Below are 26,737 nucleotides of genomic sequence, written 5' to 3' on the forward strand. Positions count from 1 at the left end.
GACTCAGGATTGTGCACGTTGCTCCAAACCTTCATGTTAGACACATTCTTATTGTAGCTTTTTTAAAATAAAAGAGTATTCTTACTCAGCAAAGGTCCTACACCTGGGTCGGGGCAATCCCAGGCACTGCTACGGGTTGGGCGGGGAAGAGATTCAGAGCAGCCCTGCAGAGAAGGACTTGAGGGTGTTGGTTGACGAGAAGCTCAACATGAGCCGGCTTCGGTGTGTGCTTGAGCCCAGAAACGAGCCGTATCCTGGGTTGCATCAAAATTGTGCCAGCAGGTCAAAGGAGGTGATCCTGCCCCTCTACTCTGCTCTTGTGAGACCTCGCTTGCAGCACTGTGTGCAGTGCTGGTGTCCTCAACATAAAAAGGACATGGAGCTGTTGGAGCGAGTCCAGAGGAGGCCACGAGGATGATCAGGGGCTGCAGCACCTCCCGTGTGGAGACAGGCTGAGAGAGTTGGGGCTGTTCAGCCTGGAGAAGAGAAGCTGCGTGGAGACCTCAGAGCAGCTTCCAGTGTCTGAAGGGGGCTACAAGGTTGCTGGAGAGGGACTCTGCATCAGGGACTGGAGTGGTAGGACAAGGGGTGATGGGTTCAAACTTAAACAGGGGAAGTTTAGATTAGACATAAGGAAGAAGTTCTTTACTGTGAGGGTGGTGAGGCACTGGAATGGGTTGCCCAAGGAAGTCGTGAATGCTCCATCCCTGGCAGTGGTCAAGGCCAGGTTGGACAGAGTCTTGGGTGACATGGTTGAGTGCGAGGTGTCCCTGTGCATGGCAGGGGTTTGGAACTAGATGATCTTAAGGTCCTTTCCAACCCTAACTATTCTATGATTCTAAAATCAGGCACCATGCCTTTAGTGGTTCAAGTTTGTCCTGTGTAAGTGTAAGCTATATGGAACTGCATATACTTTTTCCCTCTTTTCCTCCCCTTCTCTGAGGCTTGTAAGGTGCCAGTCTCACCAGGTAGTACAACTTGCAAGCATTGCAGGTCTGGCATTTGGTTATGAGTAAAGACATTCAGTAGCCAAACTGGAACACTTGTTCAAAGCTAGAATTGCTTTTTCCATGTGTTGATGTTCACTCAGATATGCCCATGTGCGTACAGGGAGCTTTACACGTTGAGGTAGTTCATTGGGTTTGGAGAGCAGTGTTGAAGGATGGACTGTAGGCTTTGTTTCCTCTCAAGCATAGCGCAGTCCAGCACATGAGGTGTTTGCCTACAGCCTGTGCATGGGTTAGCAGGGTAGCATAGCACACTTGGTTTCAAGAAGGGGTCCGTTTAGTTCCTGTCACCAGTAAAATTAGCCAAGGCAGAAAAGATAGTGCTTGATGGGTGCCTTGGAGTCAGTCTGTGAGAGGCCTCTCCTAACCTGGGGTACACCTTGGCAGAGCAGGGGCACGAGCCCTCACGCCTGAGGGCTTCAGAAAACTGTACAGGCATCATGCTTGGTGTATGTTCTCATTGGGATGCCTGAAATCTGAGAGTAGTGGAACATGGAAATAATCACTGTACTGAGGTACAAAATTAAATAATGTCTGGAATATTACAGTAGGAATAAGATAACAATTGTAAAGGAACTTTTAATTTTTAGCATTGTGTTATATTAACTGCTAAATCTCCAGAGAGACCTTATTGTGGCCTTTCAGTACTTAAAAGAGGACTATATGAAGGGTGAGGAGGGACCTTTTAGCTGGGCCTGTTGCAATAGGATGAGGGGTGATGGTTTTAAACTAAAAGAGGGAGATTCAGGCTGGATGTGAGGAAGAAAATCCTTACAGTGGTGAAACTGGTGGTGAAACACTGGCACAGGATGCCCAGAGAGGTGGTGGATGCCACATCCCTGGAGACATTCAAGGCCAGGCTGGATGTGGTTCTGGGCAACCTGATCTAGTTGAAGATGTCCCTGCTCATTGCAGGGGGGTTGGATTAGATGAGCTTTGAAGGTCCCTCCAACCCAAACTATTCTATGATTCTGTGAACTTTTTATTGTGAGCTTGTCCATGTTGGTTTATTCCATGTGTTTTTATAACATCTGTGGAAAACATTGTTTAGCAAATTATTCCATTAGTGTTTTAAATGTATTTATCAAAAACCTGCATTGATGGAATATAACATTCAAAATTAGAATGTTACGTTAGATTATACAAGGTTTTTGATTCCTGTGTCATCTTTGTTCTTCTCTATAATTAGAATTGCATCTCCTTTTACCAAGGAAGCTGCTTTACTTGCTTACAGCATCTTACTAGGTCCCAAACGAGTCTTTTGAATCTGTGTGTGGAATTGTTCTCAGCAGCTGATTCAGGAGAACTGACCCTCTTCTAAGTTTTGTTCGGCTTGGGAGGTTTAATAGTGAGCCCCATGAGTGCTCTGTCAGCCTCATTTGGCAGATGATGTGCAAATCTTTACTAGAATAAATGCTAATGAACACTGAAAGTTTGTACAAGCAGGTAAATAGGTTTAGTTTATAAATAGGTTGTAAATAAGTTTAGTTTATTTTTACGGGTTAAACAACAGTGAAATATGTGAATTTTGGGACACACAGGTTCCAACTGCGGGTTTTTAATTGAATAAACACAAATTGAGAGCAGTTGCAGCAAGCTTGCTGATGAAGTTAACACCGTGTGACAGAAGAGGTGGTAGACATCTTCGAAGCAGGGTAAAGGTGTTGTAAGAAGAGGTGATAATGGCATTAGTCTTTAGAAGATACATTTTTTGGTTATCCCTGCTTGTACTGTGCTTCACAATAAGAAAAGCTTTATAATAATATATAATAAGAACCATCATGGAATTATTTGAGCTATTACAACAAAACAAAAAAGCCACCAAGCCCCCACTTCTTAACATATGTCATTTTGTTTTGTAGGATCTATAAATACTCATTGAATTCCTTATATTTTACCTGTTCTTTATTGATTTAAAACTTCCTGTGGGGCACTTCAGATCTATTTTTTTTGTTTGAAAATTGTCTTTATCAAGATCTCAGGATACAAAACTAATGGTTCAAATTCAAGATGTTTGAGTAGGTCAAAGCTATTTTCTTCCTCCTAATAATGTCTTGGCTGTGTGCAATCAGAGTATGTATTTTTCAGTCCAGTATTAATTCAGATATGATTTTTTATGTGCTATACTTACTCATATACAGGTATAGGTGATATTATAGGTGATAATTTCTACAGAGGTTTTTCAGGAAATATTGACATTTTTCAAATTTGACATAAAATAAGTTGACTTTTAGGTTAGATTTTTAGTTTACAATATGACAATTTGTGCTTTTTGGATGTAAAAAAGGGGTGGTTCTGGAATATGTTGCTTATGAATATGAACATTTTATGTATTAATGAGTCTGTCGCTGTGGAAAAACAAAAAGCTGCTGATGGGATGGCATCTGCTGTGAATAAACATCTGGGAACAGGAGGAGGACTTCTGCTTCAGAAGAATTGGGCTCTGTCTAGACTGGGGATTTGACCTGGTTGCAGCCACTACTGGCTGACAGGGACTATCCATTGATGCAGTCTATGGAATAGGTGGGCAAAGCTGCTGCTCGAGTGTGTGTGAGCAAACTAAACTCTGCCTGATCATGCAAATAGGGGTTTGTACCTTTATACTCAGGATTTTCCCAGCATAACTGCAGCAAAACCTCTGATTTTCACATCCACGTGTTGGCAAGGCCACTGAGATTATGGCCATGATATAGAAGAAATCAATCTTTTGTACTGTAAATGCAACTTAGAGTCAATAAAATAAACATTTTATCAAAGAACCAGGAAGAGAAACATGATCACTAATAATTTAAGGGGTTTTGCTGCCTTCTGAGCCACAAGATCTAGTTGACTCAAGATTCGTAAGGCAGCTCATTGCCATGAGAGGGTTTTACTATGTTGAAATGATCTTGCAAACCAGTAAAACAAGGCTTTTGTAGAAGTAATTCATAGTTATAAATTTGGTTGTTTGTTTTTCTTTTGAATTAGAGTCCAAATAATTAAGTATTGAACATGTATGTATTAAGACCTGAAACATTTTAAACTACTTAATGTAATACTAATTTCTCTTCAGTGGTGGTTAGTATTTGATGTTTGCTTTTATTCAATACATATGATTAAAATAATATTGTAATTAACTTTTGTAGGAGAATTTGCAGCAGTTGATTATGATGTCTTTGCCAAATGTATTAATAATTGGCAAGAATCCTTTTTCTGGTAAGTTTATTTTTAACTAAGATGAAAATTCACATATCTATAGTATTTCACTGGAAATAGCATTCATGTAGGTTTGAGCCTTTCAACAGAAGATTGTGTAAATACGTCTAGCAAATAAGGGGTTTAATAATGATGAGTAACATTTTCTTTGTTCACACCAAGGTCCACACTTTACAATAATGTGCTCTGTCCAAACCTCAGCACTGGCTGTCATTAGGATTTTTACTGAAAGGAAGTGCATTCCCAAGCAACCAGTGAGCCACTGATCCAACAAAGTATAAGTTTCATGTATTCCTAGTTACTACACTTTCAACTTTCTTTACCTGAGCCACCCCTGAGAATAGAGGCAGTTCAGTGCATCTCACTTGATCCAAGTCCTAATCCTTGTTTTTCCTTCCCCAAAACTCTCCTGCTTCTCTTGCATCGTTACCTGAAAAATATTGCAATGACCTTCTTGCTTTCTCCCCTGAACTGACACTGTCTTCTCCATGCTCCCACCTTCTCTGCTTCCAGCTCTGAGAGTTGCAATTTTCAGACCAAGAAAATTAGCCTGTATGGACCCAGCTGACTATCCACAGCCACTTGGGAATCTCTGCACCATGCTCTCAATTCCAGAAGCACGGAGCAGACACACCTGGCCTGCATGGAGCCACTATGGATTGGGCAGAATTTATTTACTTGGGTCTAATGTGTCCCAGGTGTTCTCCTTCTGATGTTCTAGCACCTCAGCAGAGAGGTTAGGAACTACTCTAACAGGCTGTGTAGCTTCCCCTGGCTGTTTTTATTCATTTAAGATGTCTTCTATGCCATGCTTCTGTGTATGTGAGACAAGATTCTTCTCATGAGCAAGAAGCCCCATCTGTGTTACCTCACTTTTCAATTCCAGGGTTCATAACGTTGATACTTTCCATATCCCATCTGCATATATGCCATTTATGTAGGTATCCTGATTTAAGTTTTTTGATTTTTACTTGCTGCTTTTGAATATTGCTGCTTTTGCTTCAGAGGTCACAGCCTTTTAAGTTTCTATATGTGTAGATGCTGTAATCTGTCATATGCACCCAGAAGTGTGAATGTGGTCTCTTCCAAAAGAATAGAATGCATCTTGCTTTTATATTTTGATTCCAGACTTTCTTAAGGTTTTCGAAAGCCTCCATAGATTTGCCAGATTTAGTGGAAAAACAGATTTAAAAACCCCCAGGTCATAGTATTGTTTTTGTAGTGACATTTTTTAGTCTCTTCAGGATACTGAAACAAAACATGTCTTAACAATATTGTGTAGTATAAGATGAAGTCTTATTTAAAATGCGCTACAAAATCCCACAGAGCTGATGTAGTATTCAGTTGTATACATAAAAATCTATGCTTTAGTCATTAAAACAGAGGCTTCTTCCTGTTTGGGGACCTCAGCTAAATCTATGCAGCTTTTGTGGTTTGGCAACTGGAACCTCTGCTGGTGTATGCACTGCTCTCCTGTGGGGATGTTACTGGATTTGTGAGAAAATACAGACTTTACTGTAGCATATTAGAAATATTAAGAACACACAATATTCTTGAAGACATTTCAGATTCCTGCCTGAGTTCATCACGGAGTTTGATTTGAGTCAGAAGATAGACCTATTCTCTTGGGTTCCATCCAGAACCTTTCCCCTTTGAAACTTAGGCCTGCTCTTGCTGTGTCAGCTTGAAGAGGGCCTCATCCCTACAGAGATTTTAAAGCTTTTTCCTTTGGTGGGCAGAAGGAGCGAAATCAAACCTCAGTGACCTTTTCGGAGACTTGCTGTGTAAGTGTGATTGCACCACGGCGAGTCCCCATAGTAAAAGTCAATTCTCTGATAATGATTTGGATTTGGTCCACTAAAGCTTAGGCTGTAGCTGTGATTTTTCACAGGAATGTCTCCCAGTTTTCCCCATTTGCACTTCAGGAATGATTATTAGAGAAATACCAGAGGATGACAAATTGCAGAAGGCCAGGGCAGGTGAGATCTCGGGAAGAGAAACGTGTTTGACTGTATCAGAGGCAGTTGGCTAATTAGGGAAAATGCAGCAAGAATGCTGGATTTGAGCTCTGGTAAAAAAGAGGTCATTAGAGACTTGATCAAGAAACATTTCTGTGGAGCTAATTGGCAGGAAGCCAGTTGGAGGAGAGAACTGGAGGAGAAGAGCTACAGCCTGTGACTGTAAATGTGAAGTTAAATTACAGAGGAAAAGGAGAAAGGAGATAACAAGGTGAATGTTCTTTAATGGGGGAAGAGGAAAGATTAAAACAGGTTCGTGTTTCTGAGGGAGCAAGCCCGAGGAGGATGGAAGGCTACAGAGGGGATGGAAGTCAGGGATAAGAGTGAGTGCAGGGAAGATCAAAGCAGGATAGGATAGGGTAGGGACAAAGTTCAAGTAGCAAGTTGGAAGGTGTGGAAGAGAATGATCTATTTCTGTATTTGTGATGGAAAAAAAAGGAAGAAAAACATACAAGATGCTTGGTAACAGTGGGAAGCTGAGGTTGTTCAGTATTTTGCCATGTTCCATCAGGGAATATGAGGAGAGACATGGAAACAATTCAAGTAGGCTTTTAAAAGCTGGTCAAGAGATGCTGAAGCAGCGTGTGAGTGTCCAAAGAGGAGTTCAGGGATTGCTTTAAAAAGAGGAAAGAAAAATGATGAATTTATTAGGATAAATGAGTGTAGGATGCGAGATGGTGGAATGCAATATTCTGGTTAACCTTTATTGATCATGACAGGCAGCCAGCTGGAATTCCCCTTCTTTAGCTGAAGTAGTGAGCTTCTGATGCAACATGTTCCTTGATATTTCTATTCCTGTGCAAAAGACTTCCCAACTAGAGTCTTTGGGATACAAGAAGTCTGTATAAATTATTAAAATCTCCCATTTGAGTTCATGTTCTTTGTAACCTATGTACTTGACCAACCTCTTTTGAAAAACGTTCCATGTTCATTAGGATTATACACACCTCCCTCTAAAAGAAGCAGGTTGAGTCAGTCTTGAAATATACTGAATATTATAATGCACAGAGGACTGGAGCCGTAAGGAAGGTGGAGAAGCTTAGCATTTGTCTTTCATCTCTGCTTTATGGCAGCAGGCTTGACTCTTCATTTAAAGCTAGTAAAAAACATTGAGTTCTATATCCTTTTAGTTTTTTTCTTGATTTCTTTTTAATTTCCTTTTTTGATCAAGGTTACCTCATATCTGTAACTTTTTGAGAAGGATTTTATCTTTAATTCACTTACAAAATACTGTAGTGGGTCAGATCAAAGGACAGTTTGCTTGTAAGTGAATAGTTATGTCTATCTGAAGCGGAGGTTCATCCAAAATAGCCTTAGTTGCCCAATGAAGAAGAGTGCAAGCTGCCATTTCGGAAAGAAGGTTCTGATGAGTTTCTTTTAGATGCTTATAAATCATCATAGAATCATAAAATCAGCTAGGTTGGAAAAGACCTTTAAGATCATCAAGTCCAACCATTACCCCTTGTGATCATTGAAGATCATCTGTGATTACAGAGTCCTTTAAAAAAAGAGACTTCAGTAACTTAGATCAGGTTCTAGAACGACTGTGCGTACTTTAGTATATGCTAGACATTCACTGTTTGGTATTTGGACTGAGTGTGACTCTTGGTATCAGTAGTGGTTATACCAGCTGTGTCACAGAGTTTTGCAGAATAAAAGTCAGGTTTCTAGCCAGACCCAGCTTTATTATATTTGAGAGCATAGCTTTTGTCTGGTTAGCTAACAATGAGGTAAACTACTGGCTGAAATCCAGAGTATATTGGAGAAAGGATCCTGTTAGGATTTTTTTATTCCTAGATAGCCCTATGAATAGCGTTTTCTGTTCCAGTAAAGCAAAATATGACCATATAGAACTTAATTCCAACTAGCGCAAGCTGTTTTGCGATCCTTAAATTGGTTGCTTTATGGCATTTACATTCTAGATACAGCATTGATTCAGTAGCAAGATGAGGACATTTCAAATGTAAAAAGTAAGAAACATCTTTACTAATCTGTAAACAGAGTTCTTTAAGTTAAAGCTTCTTTAGGAGATTAAGATGCTTAGAGCCAGATGTGGAAATACATTTTGATTTTTAGATGTGCAGATGAATATCTAATACAGCTTTATAAAATAATTTAAATGAACTCATCACCTAACTCTTACAGCCTGGGGGTGTCAGATAATTTAAGCACTTCTTATAACTATCTTGAGATATCTGGGATTGTAGTTGAAAACTTGATTGTAGGTCTCCAGAGCACTTCTGAAAATGTCACTCACAAGTTTTGCTTTACAAAGGGCTGAAATGCTGGGTTTTTTCCACTTAAAACTATTATGGATGTTAAGCTGTTTGTTAACACTGAAAGTTGGCAGTTAAATGGCAAAAAGGACTAAGCTGAAAGCTGGGAAAATGAGGTTTTTTTCATCTTTTTGCTTTCTAAACTAGGTTAACATAAATTACATGAAAATTATGAGAAAACCTGATGTTTTCTGAGGGCTAGGGCAAGAAGCTCAAGTTCCTATTTTACACCTACCATTTTCTTATAGTTCTGTTTTCTTCTTAGAGCCAGGTACAGAAGAAATAAAAAAACTCCTTCTGCTTTTACTTGGTTGTGCAGTTCAGGTAAGTTTAATTATGTTTATATCTGTATGAAATAGTTTAAGTGCTATAGATCTCTTTTCTTACTATTTTAATACTTGGGCCTTCCTTTCTCTAGTGGTGCTATTGCATTCCTTGAAAATCTGGATATTCTTACAGTTAAAATGGCTACAACCTCTTATGTTTTATTTTACAGATATAGCAAACTGTGTATGTAGAATTTCTAATAGGTTATTAATTGTAATATTAATTGTTATTTACTTGATACCATAAGGAAAGGAAGAAAATGGTAAAGTATTACTTAAAATTATCATTCGGATCTATCTTACTGACAGTGTTTTACGTATTTAATGAACTTTTTGGATGGACTGATGTGCTTATTGGGGAAGTTTGTACCATTCAGCTAATTAAAGTGAAAAAGTAGAATCAGTTATATGTTCATAACAACTGAAATAATTAACTTGGATACTAAAGGAGGACACCGAAAAAATACCTGTGGAACTCACTATCATCAAATGTGAATAAGTGGCTATTTTAAGAAACCTCTTCCCTGCCCCATTTCAGTACCTGTTTTTTCATTATCATTTTATCAGTGTTGAAAGTTCTAATTACTGTAACATGGCATCAACCAAGTATTTATTGGTCCACAAAATTACTGGATAATAATTTAGTCATGTGATATTGTAATATCAGCTTTATCATTTTTAGCTCTTAGAAATGCAAAGTAGGAATAAAAATACTTGTAGATATATATAAAAATGTATATAAAATAGATGTCTTTATTTCTAGTGTCAGAAAAAGGAAGAATTTATTGAAAGAATCCAAGGTCTGGATTTTGACACTAGAGCAGCTGTTGCAGCCCATATTCAAGAGGTATACTGGGGTTTTTTGTGCTTTTAACTTTTTTGGAGGTGGAATATTGTATTGTAGGAAGATTAATTGCACTTGTTCAAAAGCAAATAAATCAAATATGTGATTTGTATACCAAGTGGTTGTAGTAAGCCAAAAATGCCTTCATTTTTTAATTTGATTCACAGAAAGATTTCATGATTGAGGTTTTTTTGGACTAACATTGTTAAAGCAGGACCAGGCAGCAAGTTTGTTGCTCTGAGAAATTCATATCGGAGTTTAGTGAATTTGTCATGTGCAAATTTATTTATGAAGTATAATTCAAATTGCATGTATGTGGTATGTAATAGATATTAAGTCATAGCCACCTTTTGCTTTTCATTTTGCCAAAAGTACAAGGTGCTACTTTGAAGTATTCCATTACCTACAATTTAATCTATTTTAAATGGTTTTCCATACCTTGTCTAGAGAGTTTAACCCATAAAGTTTCGGTTTTATTTTATGCTTCCTTTCTATCTCATAATCTAAGGGGGATGGTTTTTCTCTTCCATTTCATTCTGTGTAGGTAACTCATAATCAGGAAAATGTGTTTGATCTGCAGTGGATGGGTGTCATTGCACTGACACAAGAGTATGTTGATCCTCTCTTGAAAAATATGGCATTACATTTAAAAAGGCTTATAGATGAAAGAGATGAGCACTCAGAGGTATGGATGTGGTTTATTGCTGAAAAGAAATGTAAGAAATACTTTTTCTAAGATGATGCAGCTTACCATTTTTATAGCTAATAGTTTAATGTATGTTCTACTAGCATATTTAAGCAGGGATTCCTTAGTGCCAGAAAGTTGTTTCAAGAAGTGTTGGTGTGCTTACTAGTTGTTGAAAACTGTGACAAACTAGAAGAGGTAATAGCAGGTGATCTTCTCCATGTAACCAGGGTCTATAACAACTTTAAGTAACATTCATCCGTAGTTGAAAACAGAAAACCCAAAGCTGTATCAGCCGAAGTTTCCAGGAATCAGTTACCTCTTGGTTTGCAAGCCATTCACTGGAAAATTCCTGTTACATTACTGTATTCTACTGGACAGGTTTGAATGAACTGGAGCAGGTTTCATACTAGGAGAGGAGGTTTTACAAGCTTATTGTGAGGTGCAATTACAGTACTGTGTGAGAATCAAGAAACAGCAATGTATTCAATAAAAACTGCAAGTTATGGATCACCTTGGTGTGGTCCCAGATTTGCCCCTCAGTAGAGTGTGGATGTGTTAATGTTGCAATTCCAAATATTCCCTTCACAGTTAGCAACTGTCTATCCAGTTCACAGCCTTGACAGGAGTAAAGCAGAAACTGAACTGTGAGGGCAAAGAATGTATGGTAATGCTTTTTTTGCAACACAAAGGAAAAGTAACTTTAAAATATGAGAGATCTTCATTTTAGGATAACACCTTTATTTATATGATGAAATAGGAATATTCCTGTAGGGCTGATGCTTTATTCAGTTGGCAAGGATGCTGTTGCTCACTCAAGAACACCAGTTTCTTTAGAGATACATATTTATCCTCATGGTCAAGGAATTGATGCCCTTTCATTATCCCAGTCCATTCTGAGCACTGATAATTTTGTGGACTTAAAAGGCTAAATTTGAATAGTTTAAGAACAGCCAAATGGTACGTTTAGAGGTGTGACTGTTGACTTGCTTTAGGTACAGAGGTGTATTTAGGGCTTCTAACTTCTTTTAGGGCAAAACTTTTCCATTATTCTTTGCTTCATTTCAGGCTTTGATTTATTAAGGCAGTGAATTATACTGGTTTCTGACATAAAAGTCTCTCTGAATGCAGTTTTGTATTGTTTCATCTCTTTATTTTTAAAACTCCTCAGACTATCATAGAACTCTCAGAAGAACGGGACTGTCTCCGTTTCCTACCTCACGCATCGGCAGCACAATCACCTTGTGGGTCTCCTGGCATGAAGCGCACTGAAAGCAGACAGCACCTCTCAGTAGAGCTAGCAGATGCCAAAGCAAAGATAAGAAGGCTTAGGCAAGAGCTGTGAGTACATGTACATCACAGAATGTGTTCAGAATTACAGGGGTTTAAAATGGTGTTGATTTTGCACAGTAGTAGTTCTCTCTAGACAAATCCTTAATTCTTTCAAGTGTTAAATTACAGTTTAAAATGCCTTTTTTTTTTTTAGTTATTGCCAGTGTGACAAATACAACTTTCATCTGGGTTTGTCTTAATTTGTGTTATGAATTATATTGATGTTTTAACCATAAACACACGGAAATCAGTGAACTGGTGCTGCCCTAATTTTGTGTCTTTTGTACTCTGAACTTTCTGAAAAGCTGACTGTGTTTGAGCAATCCCTTGAGCATGTTACCATACAGTACTGGGCTCTTTGTTCTACATAAACTGTTTGTCTTTTAGAAATACAGCTAATCTAATGCAGCCTTGCCTTTTTCTCTTACATATTGTGTCCATATTGTTGTTTCAGAGGCAAGTTCTTTGTGCTTCCTCTGTTGTTCATTATCATTAACGACTGTCTGACTGTAGTTTTAATATATCTGTGTTTATATATGTTTCTAAGACAATAGCTTTGCACTTGAGGCAATTACAGGGTAACACTCGAGAACAGTTGCATGGGCAGGCAGGTAGGGACTGGAAGCAAAAGCTGTGTCCTGAGCATTCCAGGATTAGTGACAAAAACATCCTTTTTAAAAGGAGGTAGTGCTGTAGGGATTCCTTATCAGCAGCATGATTAAGTTACCTGTTTCTAGTTCGAAACAGAGTAAGAAATAGTCATCTATGGTTCATTCATGTTTATGAAACATCTACATTTGTTGCAGATAGGAGAAAACTACCATTAATTTCCTGTCCCCCACCTCTTTGTTTCTTTCTGTGTAGAAGATTCCTTGTCTGCACAACACTTGTTTTCTCATGCCCTTCAATGCTGTTCCACTTATATCTGCCATGCCACTCTACAGAGAAAATGAAAGAAAGAAAGGGAATTCTGGAAACCAGACTTCACTGGATCTCTTGACCCACTGCAAACCCAGACGCAGTGAAACAGACCTTGAGTTTACTGGGGGGGGTGGCCATTTGTGTCTAAGGAATATATAGTTTGTGAATGAGTACATTTTATAGCTTGGTTCAGTTACGGTTTCTTACCGTTTCCAACTTGCTACATTCGTCCAGTTGAGGGGTTGCTCTCTTCTCCCGCTAGTGCTGACCTCCTGGCTAGGGATATATTCCCCTCCTTCACCTCATCCAAGTGAAAAATCAGTCCCATTGTAATAAAGATCTTAGTTTTTCACATTCTAATTAAAACCATCTTTTATCCCTTCTATTTTATGAAGAAAGCTGATTCAGTAAGTACTTAATCTGTCTTCATAGTCTTGAAACAAATCTGAGCAGTAGCGAAGAGCTCCTTGAGGAGAACAGAAACTGTCGAGTGGAGAATCTCTTTCTCCCTATAGCAGTGTATAATGTTTTAGCAGAGTGAAGTATGTGCACTCTGAACTTAAAATACAAATGTTAAATCTGGAGAGATTCAATATGTAAAACAACTTGCCTATAGTTTAGAAACAGCATAAATAAAGGGATTTTTCTTTTAATCCAGCATATCTCATGGAGAGAGGAGGCAGGTAAAATTAGATGGAAAGTTGAAGGTAGCAGAAGTCAATGATCAGCTCTCTGGTCTGCTCTTAGCAGCGTTTGTGATCAGATCATCTCTAGCTGGCTGGGTTAAGTATCTGGTTGATTTACTCAAAGCATCCCCTTCCCCCACTACATCTTGGTCTTCATGAAGAATAGAGGACAAAAAGATTTGGCTCTTTTTTTCCTGATGTCTGTATTATTATGTGTCTACTGAAATGAGCCCGCCCAGGATATTCTATAAACAGCTGCACCAAGAAAATTAGTGAAAAAATTGCTGTTATTAGTTTGATTGACAGTTAATAGATAGCCTAAACACTGCACACTGCTATGCTCTGTATAATTTAGTACAATCCTCTCTAGTCTGGAGCTGAAGCATGCAATTAGGGCAACAGTGATGGCTCAGAACATCTCACATTTTGCACTCTATTTGAATTCAATTCGTAAATAAATTTCCTTTGTGTGGCAGTATATTTAAAATACTAGACTTTGATGAATTAACTTCTGTATGTAGCATTTGGTATTAAATGCTGAGTGGATTTGATAAATTTAAAATTAGATTCATTCCAGAGTCGAACATATTCAGCTTAAAATCTATTTATAATCTGGTTTTGGCAATGAATCTGGTTTAATATGCACTGTGGCTAATACAGTTTCATACAAAGGGTCTGTAAAGATGATTCTTTCAGTTGGATGCAAAACAGCAATTTGAGGCTTGTGATAGAGAAACTCCAGAACTGGAAATTGCACACCTAATTTTCTATATTACGTCCTGTGTCTTTCTGTGTAGAACAATAATACGGGAATATGAATGTTAATAGGAAAGTTACAGTGATCTAACATAATAGAGAATACATTTGTATTGCTGTATGGTTTCTGAACACCCATGCAGAGGGAGAGCTCTGGTATCTGCTATGTACAGTGATGCTGCAGTCAGCTATGCATAGATGAACCCTTGTATACTTGTAGGCTGTCAAGAAAGATAATTCATGGTGAGATTTGGCTCATTTTTCAAAACAACTGGTCTAGTTTTGTTTAAAACAAATATATTTTTCATTAGTATGATGACTTTTAGATTGTATTATATGCTAAAGTCCATTAAATTCTCTTATTTCCTCCTTTTTGTTTCTTACTTGTATTCCAAAATGTTAAATAATACAGTAACATGTTTGACTATGCAATCTGTCTTTTATAGATATGAAATATTGGATATGGCAGGTTTTTTCAACAGTGAATGCTGGTTGTTCTAAGGTGCAATTGAATTTTGAACACTGGGTATTCCATGTCATGGAGTCATGGAATCAACCAGGTTGGAAAGGACTTTCAAGATCATCAGATCCAACCGTTCCCTAGCACTGTGAAGGCCACCACTATGTCTTTGAGAGAATTAAATATTTTCCTTGCACTTACTCATTGTTTAATAAACTCATTTTTTAATGAACTCTGCTTTTTGAGGATTGAGCAATGGGTGTTAGCTGGAAGTTAAGAATGAGTCCTGTAAGAGCTGTAGTATTCTATGTCAGGTTTTTCTTATTACAGAGATCTAAATGGACTAAAACAGATACTGTGGTGTTCCCATAAAATTAAAATTCATTAAGCATTTCATAAAATTATTAAGGTTGTTAAGTGGTATCTTCCTTTAATGAATAAAGGCATCTGAAAATCTTAATTCTTCTCTGTAGGAAAAATTACAAGAATATAAAGGTGCTTTTTGAACTGGCTTTACTTGCTCTGTGGCAGGATGCATCAGTGGTCACTGTCTGGTTCTCCTGGAAAATATTTGGACCTTTTGAATGTATATTTTGTAATTATTCTAAGTTTACTTTTGGATGTGAATCTCTGGTGCACATTCATGTGCATTGTCTAGGCTTTTTTGCCAAATAAGTCCCTTATCACAAAAAAATCCCTTATTGCACCCCAGTGTTTTCTGCTCCACATCAGGAGGAATTCTGAGTGAACAATATAAAGGACTATGAAAAATCTGACCAAATTTAAAAGATTAGATATAGGCTAAACCATAAAGAATAGCTAAAGTATAATGGCATACCTAAGTTTTATACTCTTATAACCTTAAAATTCTGGACTAAAAGTGGGAAGTCTCACAAATCTCTATTTTGTTCTCAAATTAGATGCAGTTTTGCAGTTACATCCAACTGGTTTGTGTTTTCTCTTTTAAGTGAGGAAAAGACTGAGCAGTTGCTTGACTGCAAGCAAGAACTTGAGCAGATGGAATCTGAACTAAAGAGACTTCAGCAAGAGGTACGGGGTTTGTAAAGCTATTGCTTAAAATAAAATGGAGGGGAGAAAAAAGTGGCCACCACCAGAACAATTTCCCTTCCTCCCCCATTTTGTTTGTCTTAGGAAGTATGTTTTCATGGATTTTTTTATTTTGCACTTTGAACAGGGAATCCCAGAATCCCAGACTGGTTTGGGTTGGAAGGGACCTTAAAGCCCATCCAGCTCCAACCCCCTGCCATGGGCAGGGACACCTTCCACTAGAGCAGGTTGCTCCAAGCCCCTGTGTCCAACCTGGCCTTGAACACTGCCAGGGATGGGGCAGCCACAGCTTCTCTGGGTACCCTGTGCCAGTGTCTCAGCACCCTCACAGGGAAGAACTTCTTCCTTATATCTAACATGATCTTGTGTAATTTATTCCTTTACTTAATCTAGTAGCTGGAGAAATATACCAAGTTAAGTTAGCATTTCTTCTCTATTTTTTTTTTTCCCACATTCAAGCAATTTTCCACCAACATATCCCATAACTTTATAAGTGCTGCATATTTCTCAAAACCAATGCACTCAAATTTTGTCTGGTTTTCTTTATACTTTGAGTCTATGTGTTGGTAATGAGGGAAAACATCTTATTCAATAATTGTTAGGGTATGAGTGTATAAAAATACTGGGGGTCATTTGAGAATATTACCTGTAAAAGAAATATGCTGTTCTGAAATCTACAATTGTGTAAGTACCTCTCCTTGAAAAAGGCCAGTGCATTTTCTTCGAAATATGTCATCTGGCTTGAGCCTCTAAAATACATGATTTTTTCTTTACCTTTCTCAGAATTAACATATCCCTCTGCATTACCTTGATTTAAATAATGAAGCAGCCATGTTACCCTTCAGCATGTACTGTCCAGCATTCCTGCCTTAAATTTCTGTATTTCTGTATTTTCTAGAACATGAATTTACTCTCAGATGCCCGTTCTGCCCGAGTGTATAGAGATGAATTAGATGCCCTTCGTGAGAAGGCAATTCGAGTCGACAAGCTTGAAAGTGAAGTCAGCCGCTATAAAGAGAGGCTGCATGATATTGAGTTCTACAAAGCTAGAGTGGAGGTATAGTAAGGAAAAAAACACTGAATAACCATCACTTTGTGTTTGCTGTGGTTTTTTCAAAGTTATTTTGATGACTGAAACATTGGGATGTGAAAACGGTGTCACAGCTTCTGGCTCTGGGATATATGGTAGTCTTTGTGATAAATAACAGTCTTTAGGTAAGAGTCCCTGTGTCTAATGGCACACAGTCTGATTTGAAGTCAGCAGTATTCACCGTAACTCTAAGCTAGCAAGATCAGTAGGAGCCTCTTTAGGATATATAATATGTACTGAGAAAACCAAGGAGGAATTACTTAAAAATAGGCTATAAATGTGATAATTTCTTTCTCCTCTTGTGGATCTTCTAAGAGAAGGTAATTTTCCAAGTAAAGTGTTGAGGAAATAGTGGCTGTACACATAAATAAGTGTAGGATGTCTGCATTCCATAGGTAAAATATACTAAAAAGAGATACACGGATACCAGGCAAGAGACACCTACAGTTCTGTCATGAATTAGGAGTTTAGGAAACGAGTCATCAACATGCAGGGTTTTATCAGGCCATCATTCTGCCCGTAAATGGGCAATTTGTTGGGCAGATGTCAAGGTGGCAGAATTTATGAAAGAAACATCTGTGGGAGTCAAAACTAAAGAAAGTTTAAAGACATTTGCAAGGTGATCATTAAAAAAAAAGACTCTTAGAAAAGCTGGAAGAACTCAGAATGAATGCTTGTTGGAAAAATATTATGTTGCCTAGATGTAGTTACTGAGATACTGGTATGAAGCCCTTTCTTTAGAGTAAAAATGACTAAAAAGCAAAACCAAGATATTGGGCTAGACTGTGACACAGAATATCTGTACATAACTTCTTCATTTAACGTGGCCCCTTGGATTCACAGGCATGGATGGGATCTCAGGAATTCATTCAGTCCTTCTGCTTTAAGCACAGTATTTTTTATATACCCATTCCCCTCCAAATGAAAGCTTGGCATTAATCAGGGCTTTAGGACCTGCGTGATGAGGCGTCCACAGCCTTTTGTAGCAGCTTCTCATACTTTAATGATGGCTTTACCAGTTCTGAATACAGAGGAAAGATGACTTTTCTCTACACCTTTCAATGTAGTAACTCCTAAGGAACATCTCAACGTTGTGATCTGTGGTAACCTCCAGATTTGCTTCCCACTGAACTGCTGCCTAGACACGATACAATATCCCCAGTATTCTAATTATTGCATCTAAAAAGTGTCATAAGACTAATGACCCATGATAGAGCATCCTCTGGAAAGAGTTGAAACCTTTTAATGAATGTATACTTCATATGTCACAGCATAAAACAGCTACTACTGATAAAAGCTGATGGTGATGAAAAGGGGAAAACCGCAAGGCAAAACCCAAATATGTTTGATGTTCAATTGTAGATCCTTCATCCAAAACTTCTAATAGCTTTAGTCAGAAATAAAGCATATCAACCAACATGGGAATGACTTGCTTTATAATGGAGAATGATATGGATAGTTTTTCCAAGGGAACTGCAGTGTAAAAAAGGTAGCAATGGAATGTAGTGAGAGATAGGTGCATGGTACAGATGAAAATGTTGTTAAAAGGGCTTTAGACATTTCTGAAGCTTAAAAAAGTTGTGGTTCCCAAGGCTTTTTGTTTTCTTTTAAGATGACATTTTGTTAGCCTTGCTTGTGGAAATTACTTTTACCATCTTACTGTGTTATGTGAAATAATGTGATTAAATTGGAAGAAGCTTTCTCAAGATACACTAAGTACAGACCTTAGCAGCTGTCACTGAAACATCCATTCTTGAGGAGGCTCCAAAGCTGCCTTCACATACCATTTAAAAACATGGGCTGGGAACCATGTTCCAGCTCTGGATCTTTTCTCAGTGCTTGACATACTTTAAACAAGGTGTTGATATTCAGCGTGAGCTCAACGATAAAGGTCCAGTGCTGTGATTTATGTTCCCAAATTTCCTCAAAGTTTGTTGGCTATTACCTATATATGATGCATAGCTGGGGCTGTTGGAAAATCAGGTACTGTGAGTGGTGAGCATTAGCATCAGCTTGACTGCATCTTAGAAAACCTTTGTGTATGAGCTATTTGAAAACCATCTTACATGAATAACTAAGTCATGAGTATATCTACTAGTGTTGTAAGAGGGACTGAAAGCATATGGTAAAAAACTGGTAAAGGAAAAGAGATTAGTGTGCAGGATTTGAAATCAGTGAAAACACGTTAAAGCTGTAAAACCCCCTAAAATTTGTTTACATGTTTCATAGCTTGTCAGCTCTGATTTTTTCAAGCATGCTTGAATGGAGGCAGATGCTAATTAGTTGGGTTTGCTTCATAATAATAATTATGAGTTAATTTAATATTTATGTAGGGAGGAATATGAAGGATAAATATTTATATGTTATATTCACTGATCTTTATTTCAGATTTTGCAGTTGAAGACTGAAAAGTTTTGTCTTTATGATGAGTAAAATTGCCAATTATGTGTTTTTACCCATTATTATTTTCATCAGATGTCATTAAAAAAAATCCTCTATGTACATAAATTAAAGCTGTTTGGGACCTTTGATTGTGGGTGTATTTTAAGAACACGGTTGCATTTCAGCATCATGTCCTGACTTTGGGCTTAAGTAAGTTGTAAACCTAACTATGGCCTATAGAAAAATCATTCTTTTATTCTCCATTTCCTGCAACCCAAAGAGTAGGGAGTTCAGTCTGATAATAAGATAAATTAGGGACTGAGAAGGAGCATCTCCATCCGCGCCCAGTCTTTGGCAGTGGCCGATAGTAGATGCTTAGAGGAGAGTAAAAGAAAAAGGCAAGCACTTGGTGATACTTTCCTGTTGTGCTCTACAGCATTCTCTGCTCAGGAACATCACACTCAGAAGTGGTACTTTGGGGCTTTCTGCCCTTCTCTTGCATGAATTAGATAACTTCTCACACATATAAGCCTTTTTCATCTACAGAGTCATGTAGCAACAAGCTCCACAATTCAGTTCAATGGTGTGTTAAGTAATTCTGTTTGTTTGAGCCTGACACCTGTAATTTATATTTGATGTCAGTCATTCGCTTAGCTGTAGTCGATATATGTGCAATACATCTTTCCAGATCACATCTGAAATCACAGAGAGATGTATGGTTTGATTGTAATTGTGAACATGTTACTTATTCCTAATGGTTTAAGGACAATTTAATTTCTCTTAAGTTACGAAAAATTCACTTCCCATAAAAATTTCCTAAGTTAGTTATGTGAAATTGCTGTGAATGTGAGGGTTTTATTTAATTAGTCTATTACAGCTTCCAGATACATGTTTTAGCATTAGAGCAAGCTTTCTAAAACTAGTTATGATGTGTATCAGCATTTGTATGAATAAGGAAATGCTTTTGGTGTGAGTTTTTTCTTGTTGCTTAATTCTTGCAGGAGTTAAAGGAAGACAATCAAGTGTTGCTAGAAACAAAGACAATGTTGGAAGATCAGTTAGAGGGGACCCGAGCCCGTTCTGATAAATTACATGAGTTAGAAAAAGAGAATCTACAGTTAAAAGCTAAATTACACGATATGGAGATGGTAAGTGTAAATTGAGGATGGCAGAGACAACTGATATGCATTGAATTTCATATCCATTTTTAATAGAAGAACTTTCAGTCCAAATAGGGGGGGAGAGGAGGAAGGAATGTCTTGATTTACTATAACAATTTCCAGATACAGTTTCCTACAGTAGTTTTGGTTCTGCCTAGGAAAAATTGCAAAGGCAGTACTCTTCCTAAAGGCAGGACAGTGTTTAATTGGATAACTAAAATATGATGATAAGAGTTACAGAGACTCATTAGTAAATATGATAGGATCCATTGGTTTTTATGTGAATATAGTCTGTTGTCACATAAATACCTGGATGCAAGAGGTTATTCATATTTCCAATTCTGGTAATACAGAGACATACTTCTCAGAAGGTTATTCCCAAAACAGTATCTGGGTTTAACCAGTTCTTCTCCAAGAAGTAAATATTCTAAGATGTAAATTCATAATTTGATATATTATTACATATTATCATGTATACATTATCATGTATGCTTTGTATACTTTCTTTCCTGATACTTACAGGGAAGTAAACTTTGAAAAAGAAGTAAGTAATCATTGCCATAGGTTCTGATGAATAGAGGTTCTTCTCTGCATAATTTTCTTTGCTGGTTGTAAGTTCTCCATACTTCATCCGTTCCTCTCTGTCTGACTGTGTATTAGGACACCAGAAAATGCACTTTCCATTTCTCTGTGGCATACTTGATACTCAAATATTTTGTGCATGTTGAGACATACTTTAATGTTACATATGAAATACTTTTTAAGGAGCGTGATATGGACAGAAAGAAGATTGAGGAACTCATGGAGGAAAATATGACTCTAGAAATGGCTCAGAAACAAAGTATGGATGAATCATTGCATCTTGGCTGGGAACTTGAACAGATAAATAGGACTACTGAACTTTCTGAAGGTAAGCCTAGTAATACTTGCAACTTAATAGATAAAATTGGAAGCTCATTCAAACTTCTGTACTCGGAAGCACAGATCATGAGTCATCTTGCTTCACTGTTCTCCAAGTTAAAAGTCTTTTTAAGGCTTCGCAGAGTAATTGTTTGCAGAGATAGCTGCAGCAAAAATTTTGATTCTTCCAGTATGGTGTGCTTGGTCATACACTGGATCCATACAGATTATTTGTGGAAATGTAGACATATATCCTCAGTTGCAGGAGACAGATCTCTGCTGTGATTAGGAACATCGGGATGAGTAGAACATTTCCTTTTATGCATCTACAGTGTTAACTGTTGGGTAAAGAGGGTGGGTCATTAATCCTGACTAGCTCTATTCACCAAGAAGGCACTGGAGGACCGTCAGAAGCTTCTAAATCCCCTAAGCCTAAAACTGAAAAGTCCCAAAAACTCCAGATGATAAGTAACCTTTTTTTTAATGGTATTTTTCTCTTACAGTGCCACAGAAATCACTTGGTCATGAAGTGAATGAACTGACATCAAGCAGATTACTGAAGTTGGAAATGGAAAACCAAAGTTTGTTGAAGACAGTGGAAGAACTACAAAGTGCAGTGGGTTCTGTAGAAGGCAGTAGCTCAAGGATCCTGAAAATGGAAAAAGAAAACCAAAGACTTAGCAAAAAGGTAATCATCAGTGTATGTTTGATGTGTAGGAGTGGCCTGGTGTTGCTTGCCATTTTCTTTCTAATGGGTAACTTTATGAATTGCTGTTGTTTTGGGTAAAGTATTAGTAGGGTCTGAACGGTGTTTGTAAGCTTATGGTAAAAAAGAAAACCATTGCAGAGAGGTTTTTCTCTTTTCTAGTTATGCTTTTTTATTGATATAAGACTGTGACTATTCCATTCAAAATGTCTTATACCAGTGAGGGAAAAAATATTGACGTATTGGGGACATAATGAGTAAAGAAAGTGTCTTATGATACTTGAGAACTTGATATTAATTTTTGTTAATAATAAGCAGGGGAAATTATGTGTGCATAGGTGAAGGGTGATAAGGCTAAACAGAAAACTTGGTCATGTGTCCTCATTCATAACTGAGAAAGAGAGAACACGGGCCAGAGAACTGATGAGCAAGTGAATTAGAGGAGTGTGTCAGATTTATCTGTGCTGATCTACAATATTTTACTCTCCAAATTATCTATATCAAGTAGAGTCATTTAGTGATATTTATAGAGACTAAAAAATGGAAAAAAAATGGGGACTAATTGCAGTGGAGTCAAATGAAATAGCTTTTTCTTCAGCAATATTTCAGATGTTAGACTATTCTTAGAGTGGGTAAGAGATAATTAAAAAAACTAAATTGAAAGAAATCCCTCCTGGATTCCATACTCCCATGCTTTTTCTGATTTCTTAACAATATGGTGGTTTTTGCAGCAGTCTCTGTGCTGCTTTGAGTTTCTGTACAGTACCACAATGAAGCTAGGAGGGTACAAAAGGAATAAGTATATAAGGTGCATTATATAATATATATGTAATATAAGATATAGGTATATGATGTGTGAAAAAAGTTGGGGCTGTTCAGCCTGGAGAAGAGAAGCTGCGTGCAGACCTCAGAGCAGCTTCCAGTGTCTGAAGAGGGCTACAAGGATGCTGGGGAAGGACTCTTCATCAGGGACTGGAGTGATAGGACAAGGGGTGATGGGTTCAAACTGAAACAGGGGAAGTTCAGGCTGGATCTAAGGCAGAAGCTCTTCCCTGTGAGGGTGCTGAGGTGCTGGCACAGACTTTTCCCAGAGAAGCTGTGGCTGCCCCATCCCTGGCAGTGTTCAAGGCCAGGTTGGACACAGGGGCTTGGAGCAACCTGCTCTAGTGGAAGGTGTCCCTGCCCGTGGCAGGGGGTTGGACTGGATGATCTTAATGTCCTTTCCAAACCAAACCATTCTATGATTGTATATAAGCAAGCAGTAGTAGGTCCTTTTGGTTGTCTGATACTGTTCTTACCACTCCGTATGTCTGGCAACATGTCCTTTTCCTCACTTGCCCCTAAAACAATGTTCTCAACAGTGATCACTACGGCAGAAAGCCTGAGTTGAACAAGATGTGTTATGAATCCTGTATATATAAGTCTACTACTATCTTCTCCTTTGCAAAAACCAGTGAAAGTGCGACTGTCTCTATAAAATGTGCATTGGTCTGCTGAGCAAGGGACCAGGAACATCTGAGTTTGAGAGAAAGAGGTAGAGGGAAGCAGAAGACTGGTCAAACATTAGTATTCTCATCCCAAGAGAAGGATTTAATTCAGGTTCTGGCCTAATCGTTGCCATGCTTTCTGCGTATTTTAAATGAACAAATTGCTTCACAGAGGAACAAATTCCATTCTACTGCCCTTTTGTGATTTTATTTCTCTGTATTCTTTAGCAGCAATTTAATGTATAATTCAGATAACTTGCTTCTAAAAGCATTCCCCTGCCTGGGATCTTAGTTGTGTCTGGACTCCTAGGATTGGGTAATGCAGCAGTGGAGTTGACATAGAATATGAACCTTCTAGCAGATGATTGTTTAAAAATACAATGTGTATGTTGCTTCTAAGTGACTAATTATAACTTGCACCTGAGAGAAAAATCACACTTTGTTATGTTCACTTATGAACAGTTTTACCGTCTGGCAACATTGCGAGTTGGAGCCACTTGACAAAACAAACCTGTATGTTTAATTCCCAAGGAATCATCATAGTATCTCTTGAAAGAGTTAAGTAAAATTAAACAACACTCAACCCTTATAAGTTAAAAGGGACTTGAAGAAGCAATATAAATCTCACTAAAATGGAATTTTAAGAGAAAAAAAAGATGCTTGGAGAAGTATCCTGAGCCTAATAAAATCTGATGTTTTTCTTATGCAAAAGTACTTTATAGAGTCTGAGCCAGGGAAAAGTCTGGCAGAAATAAATTTACTCCTAGAAGAGATGAATTGTTTCAGATAAAGAATAGAAAATTCCATGTTATTCTTAACTTTAACCTTTTTGTTCATTTTTATAAGAGTACCTCCAACTCAGCTAAGAGTAATGCTCTTTTCATTTGTGAGTATGTTGTAAAAAGCTTGTTTCCTTTTCCCTAGCTCAAAGAGCTAGAGAATGAAATTAGCCAAGAGAAACAAAGTCTTCAGAACAGTCAAAATCTGAGTAAGGATTTGATGAAAGAAAAAGCACAGCTTGAAAAGACACTTGAAGCACTTCGAGAGAACTCAGAGCGACAAGTGAGTAGCAGAATTGAAAGTCTTAATGCTGCATTGCACCATACTGTTCTCCTCCTGTGCTTTTTTACAGGCATAAAGGGATAGTCACTGTAGCAGACTTGCCAAAAGGACCTATCTGAAGCAAAATAGCTTGTCTGAGACCTGCAGCCAGTGAGAGACATGACTCATTTTTAGCTGAGGCTTTACTGTTAGTTTTAGAACTCTTTCAGTGTTCTGTAATGCTGCTGTGGCTTTCGTGGGCTGTGCATTTGCTGTGGTTGCTTAGAGGGCGTAGCTCAGCCAAAACAGAAAACTGGGAACTTTGGAGGTAAGCCAGGCACCTCTCAATGGAGGAAAACAGGTTCCAGACAGCTGGGCAGTGTTCGAAGTAATGCTGGAGTACTAATGAGAATTACAGCAGCCAGTCCCTCGCAGGGACCAGACCAGTGCAGCAGAGCTGCTCTGCTGCTCACTGTTCCTCCTGTGTCACCCACAGTCCTGTTTATCTGGGGTAGGATCCATCATACCCACTTCATAATATTCCCCTCTACTGGAATGTTTTCTAGCTGTGGCTTGTAGGTGGATGGCAGAATGTATTTTTGGTTGCTAGAAGCTGGGGCTTTGTAAAAGATTTGAGCTGTATTTGGGAGAGTACTGGATGTCACTGGTGTGTCTGTGTCTGTGTGCTGACACCTTCTCAAGGGCTTTGCAGAGCAATTCAGAGGACTTGGGGAAGGTAGCCATTAGGAAACAGGAGTTATGGAAACTTCTGGAAGCCCATATTTACTAGTCAAGTCCTTCAGAGTCAGAACTGTGGTTAGCTTTTATACATTCCTCTGATCCTTCTTGATGAGATCAACATCTCTATAAAGTACAGCATTTTGAAATACATAATATTGTATTTCAAAAATCCTGATAGATTTAAAGGCCCAATTTAATGAGTAAATGAAATTCCAGACTTTGAAAAGAAAGGAAATAAAGCTTGGCATTGAAGCTTTACTTTCATTTAAAGAGAACAGTGGGGATAACTTTAAAGAAAATAAGCCAGCTCGTCTTGTTTAGAAGTGTTAATTGTCACAAGAATTGATTTATGCATTGTATTAGAAGTGTACTTCAGGGGAAAAAGGACTAAAACTTTCTGGAATAAGTCCTAATAAGTCCTAAGTCCCAATTCAACCATACATACATCGTTTTAAACATCTTGGAGTAGGACTGACATTTCAGTGGGACTATTTCTGCTTAAAATAACATACTTAGGAGCTGTGATGGGTTAGCAGCATCTTCCATGTCTTTTACAAATCCTGTGCTGAAACTTATGGGAGTCGACTATACAAGGTTTATTTGATTTTTATCAAAAATTATGGATGCATTGATCATGATTTTTTGTTTAGTTTGGATTACAGAGGCAGAATTCATGGAAAGGAATTGTGCATGTGCAGTAACATAGAAGAGAAGCTGCAAGGAGACCTCAGAGCAGCTTTCCAGTATCTGAAGGGGGTCTAAAGGATGCCGGGGAGGGGCTCTTCTGTACTGATAGGACAAGGGGTGATGGGTTTAAACTTAAACAGAGGAGATTCAGGTTGGATATAAGGAAGAAGTTCTTTACTGTGAGGGTGGTGAGGCACTCGTACAGGTTGCCCAAAGAAGTGGTAAATGCTCCGTCCCTGGCAGTGTCCAAGGCCAGGCTGGACAGAGCCTTGGGCAACCTGCTCTAGTGGAAGGTGTCCCTGCCCGTGGCAGGCGGTTGGAACTAGGTGATCCTAAGGTCATTTCCAATCCAAACCATTCTGTGATTCTGTGAAAGTTGTGTTTTTAGACATCTGTTAATTAGTTTCTAGTTAATGGCTTCAGAACAGTTTGGCATTGCTGGAGGTGGAGCTGTAGATCCTGTAATTAACAGTTACAGTCAGACTTGAATGTGAAAGAACAGTCTATAATTTTCTCAGGCTGTTTTTCAGAGCAACCAGCACTTTTGCTTTTCTCCCAAGCAGTGTATTGTTGAAACATCCCTTATGCTCTGTTATTAGTATATCCTTAAATATTGATCTAAACAGATTGCTGGATTTTGCTGTTTCTTGTTACATACCCAGATAATTTCAAATGATTTGGAGTAACTGGAAAAGTCAAGAAATACTGAAAATTAAGGTGTAAATTCTGCCTTTATCCTTGAAGTAGATCTGACAATATGCTACCTAAGAAAATAATTCAGTTCTAATATGATTTACTTTCTCTGGAAGCTGTTGTGGAACAGCATTTCCAAGGGTTCTTTTTAACTCAAAAGTTAATGGAACTTTGTGTTTCTTCCTAAAGTGTTACTGACTGTGATCAGGATGCCCTCATATCCCACAGTATTTTTTTCCAAGTGAAATAAAGACACTTCTGTGGCTCCCACACCTC

The 26,737-nt window shown here is 38.1% G+C and overlaps 1 protein-coding gene across 16 annotated transcripts in view; it reads left to right on the plus strand.

The window, feature by feature from the left end:
* Positions 1–26,737, plus strand: part of CCDC88A (coiled-coil domain containing 88A) — an 86,977-nt gene that overhangs the window by 23,890 nt on the left and 36,350 nt on the right. For all 16 annotated transcript variants that reach the window (XR_003992085.1, XM_030490977.1, XM_030490985.1 and 13 more), the window contains 11 exons: positions 4,133–4,202; positions 8,762–8,820; positions 9,586–9,669; positions 10,211–10,351; positions 11,523–11,692; positions 15,475–15,556; positions 16,473–16,631; positions 20,048–20,194; positions 20,972–21,116; positions 21,610–21,794; positions 24,224–24,361. Coding sequence is in view for 15 of the 16 variants with exons in the window: in XM_030490977.1 (XP_030346837.1) it covers positions 4,133–4,202; positions 8,762–8,820; positions 9,586–9,669; positions 10,211–10,351; positions 11,523–11,692; positions 15,475–15,556; positions 16,473–16,631; positions 20,048–20,194; positions 20,972–21,116; positions 21,610–21,794; positions 24,224–24,361 (1,380 nt within the window). In the remaining variant the exon portion in view is untranslated. The remainder of the gene's footprint in view (positions 1–4,132; positions 4,203–8,761; positions 8,821–9,585; positions 9,670–10,210; positions 10,352–11,522; positions 11,693–15,474; positions 15,557–16,472; positions 16,632–20,047; positions 20,195–20,971; positions 21,117–21,609; positions 21,795–24,223; positions 24,362–26,737) is intronic.

Source organism: Strigops habroptila, chromosome 6, assembly GCF_004027225.2.
Source record: "Strigops habroptila isolate Jane chromosome 6, bStrHab1.2.pri, whole genome shotgun sequence".
Classification (NCBI taxonomy): Eukaryota; Metazoa; Chordata; class Aves; order Psittaciformes; family Psittacidae; genus Strigops; species Strigops habroptila.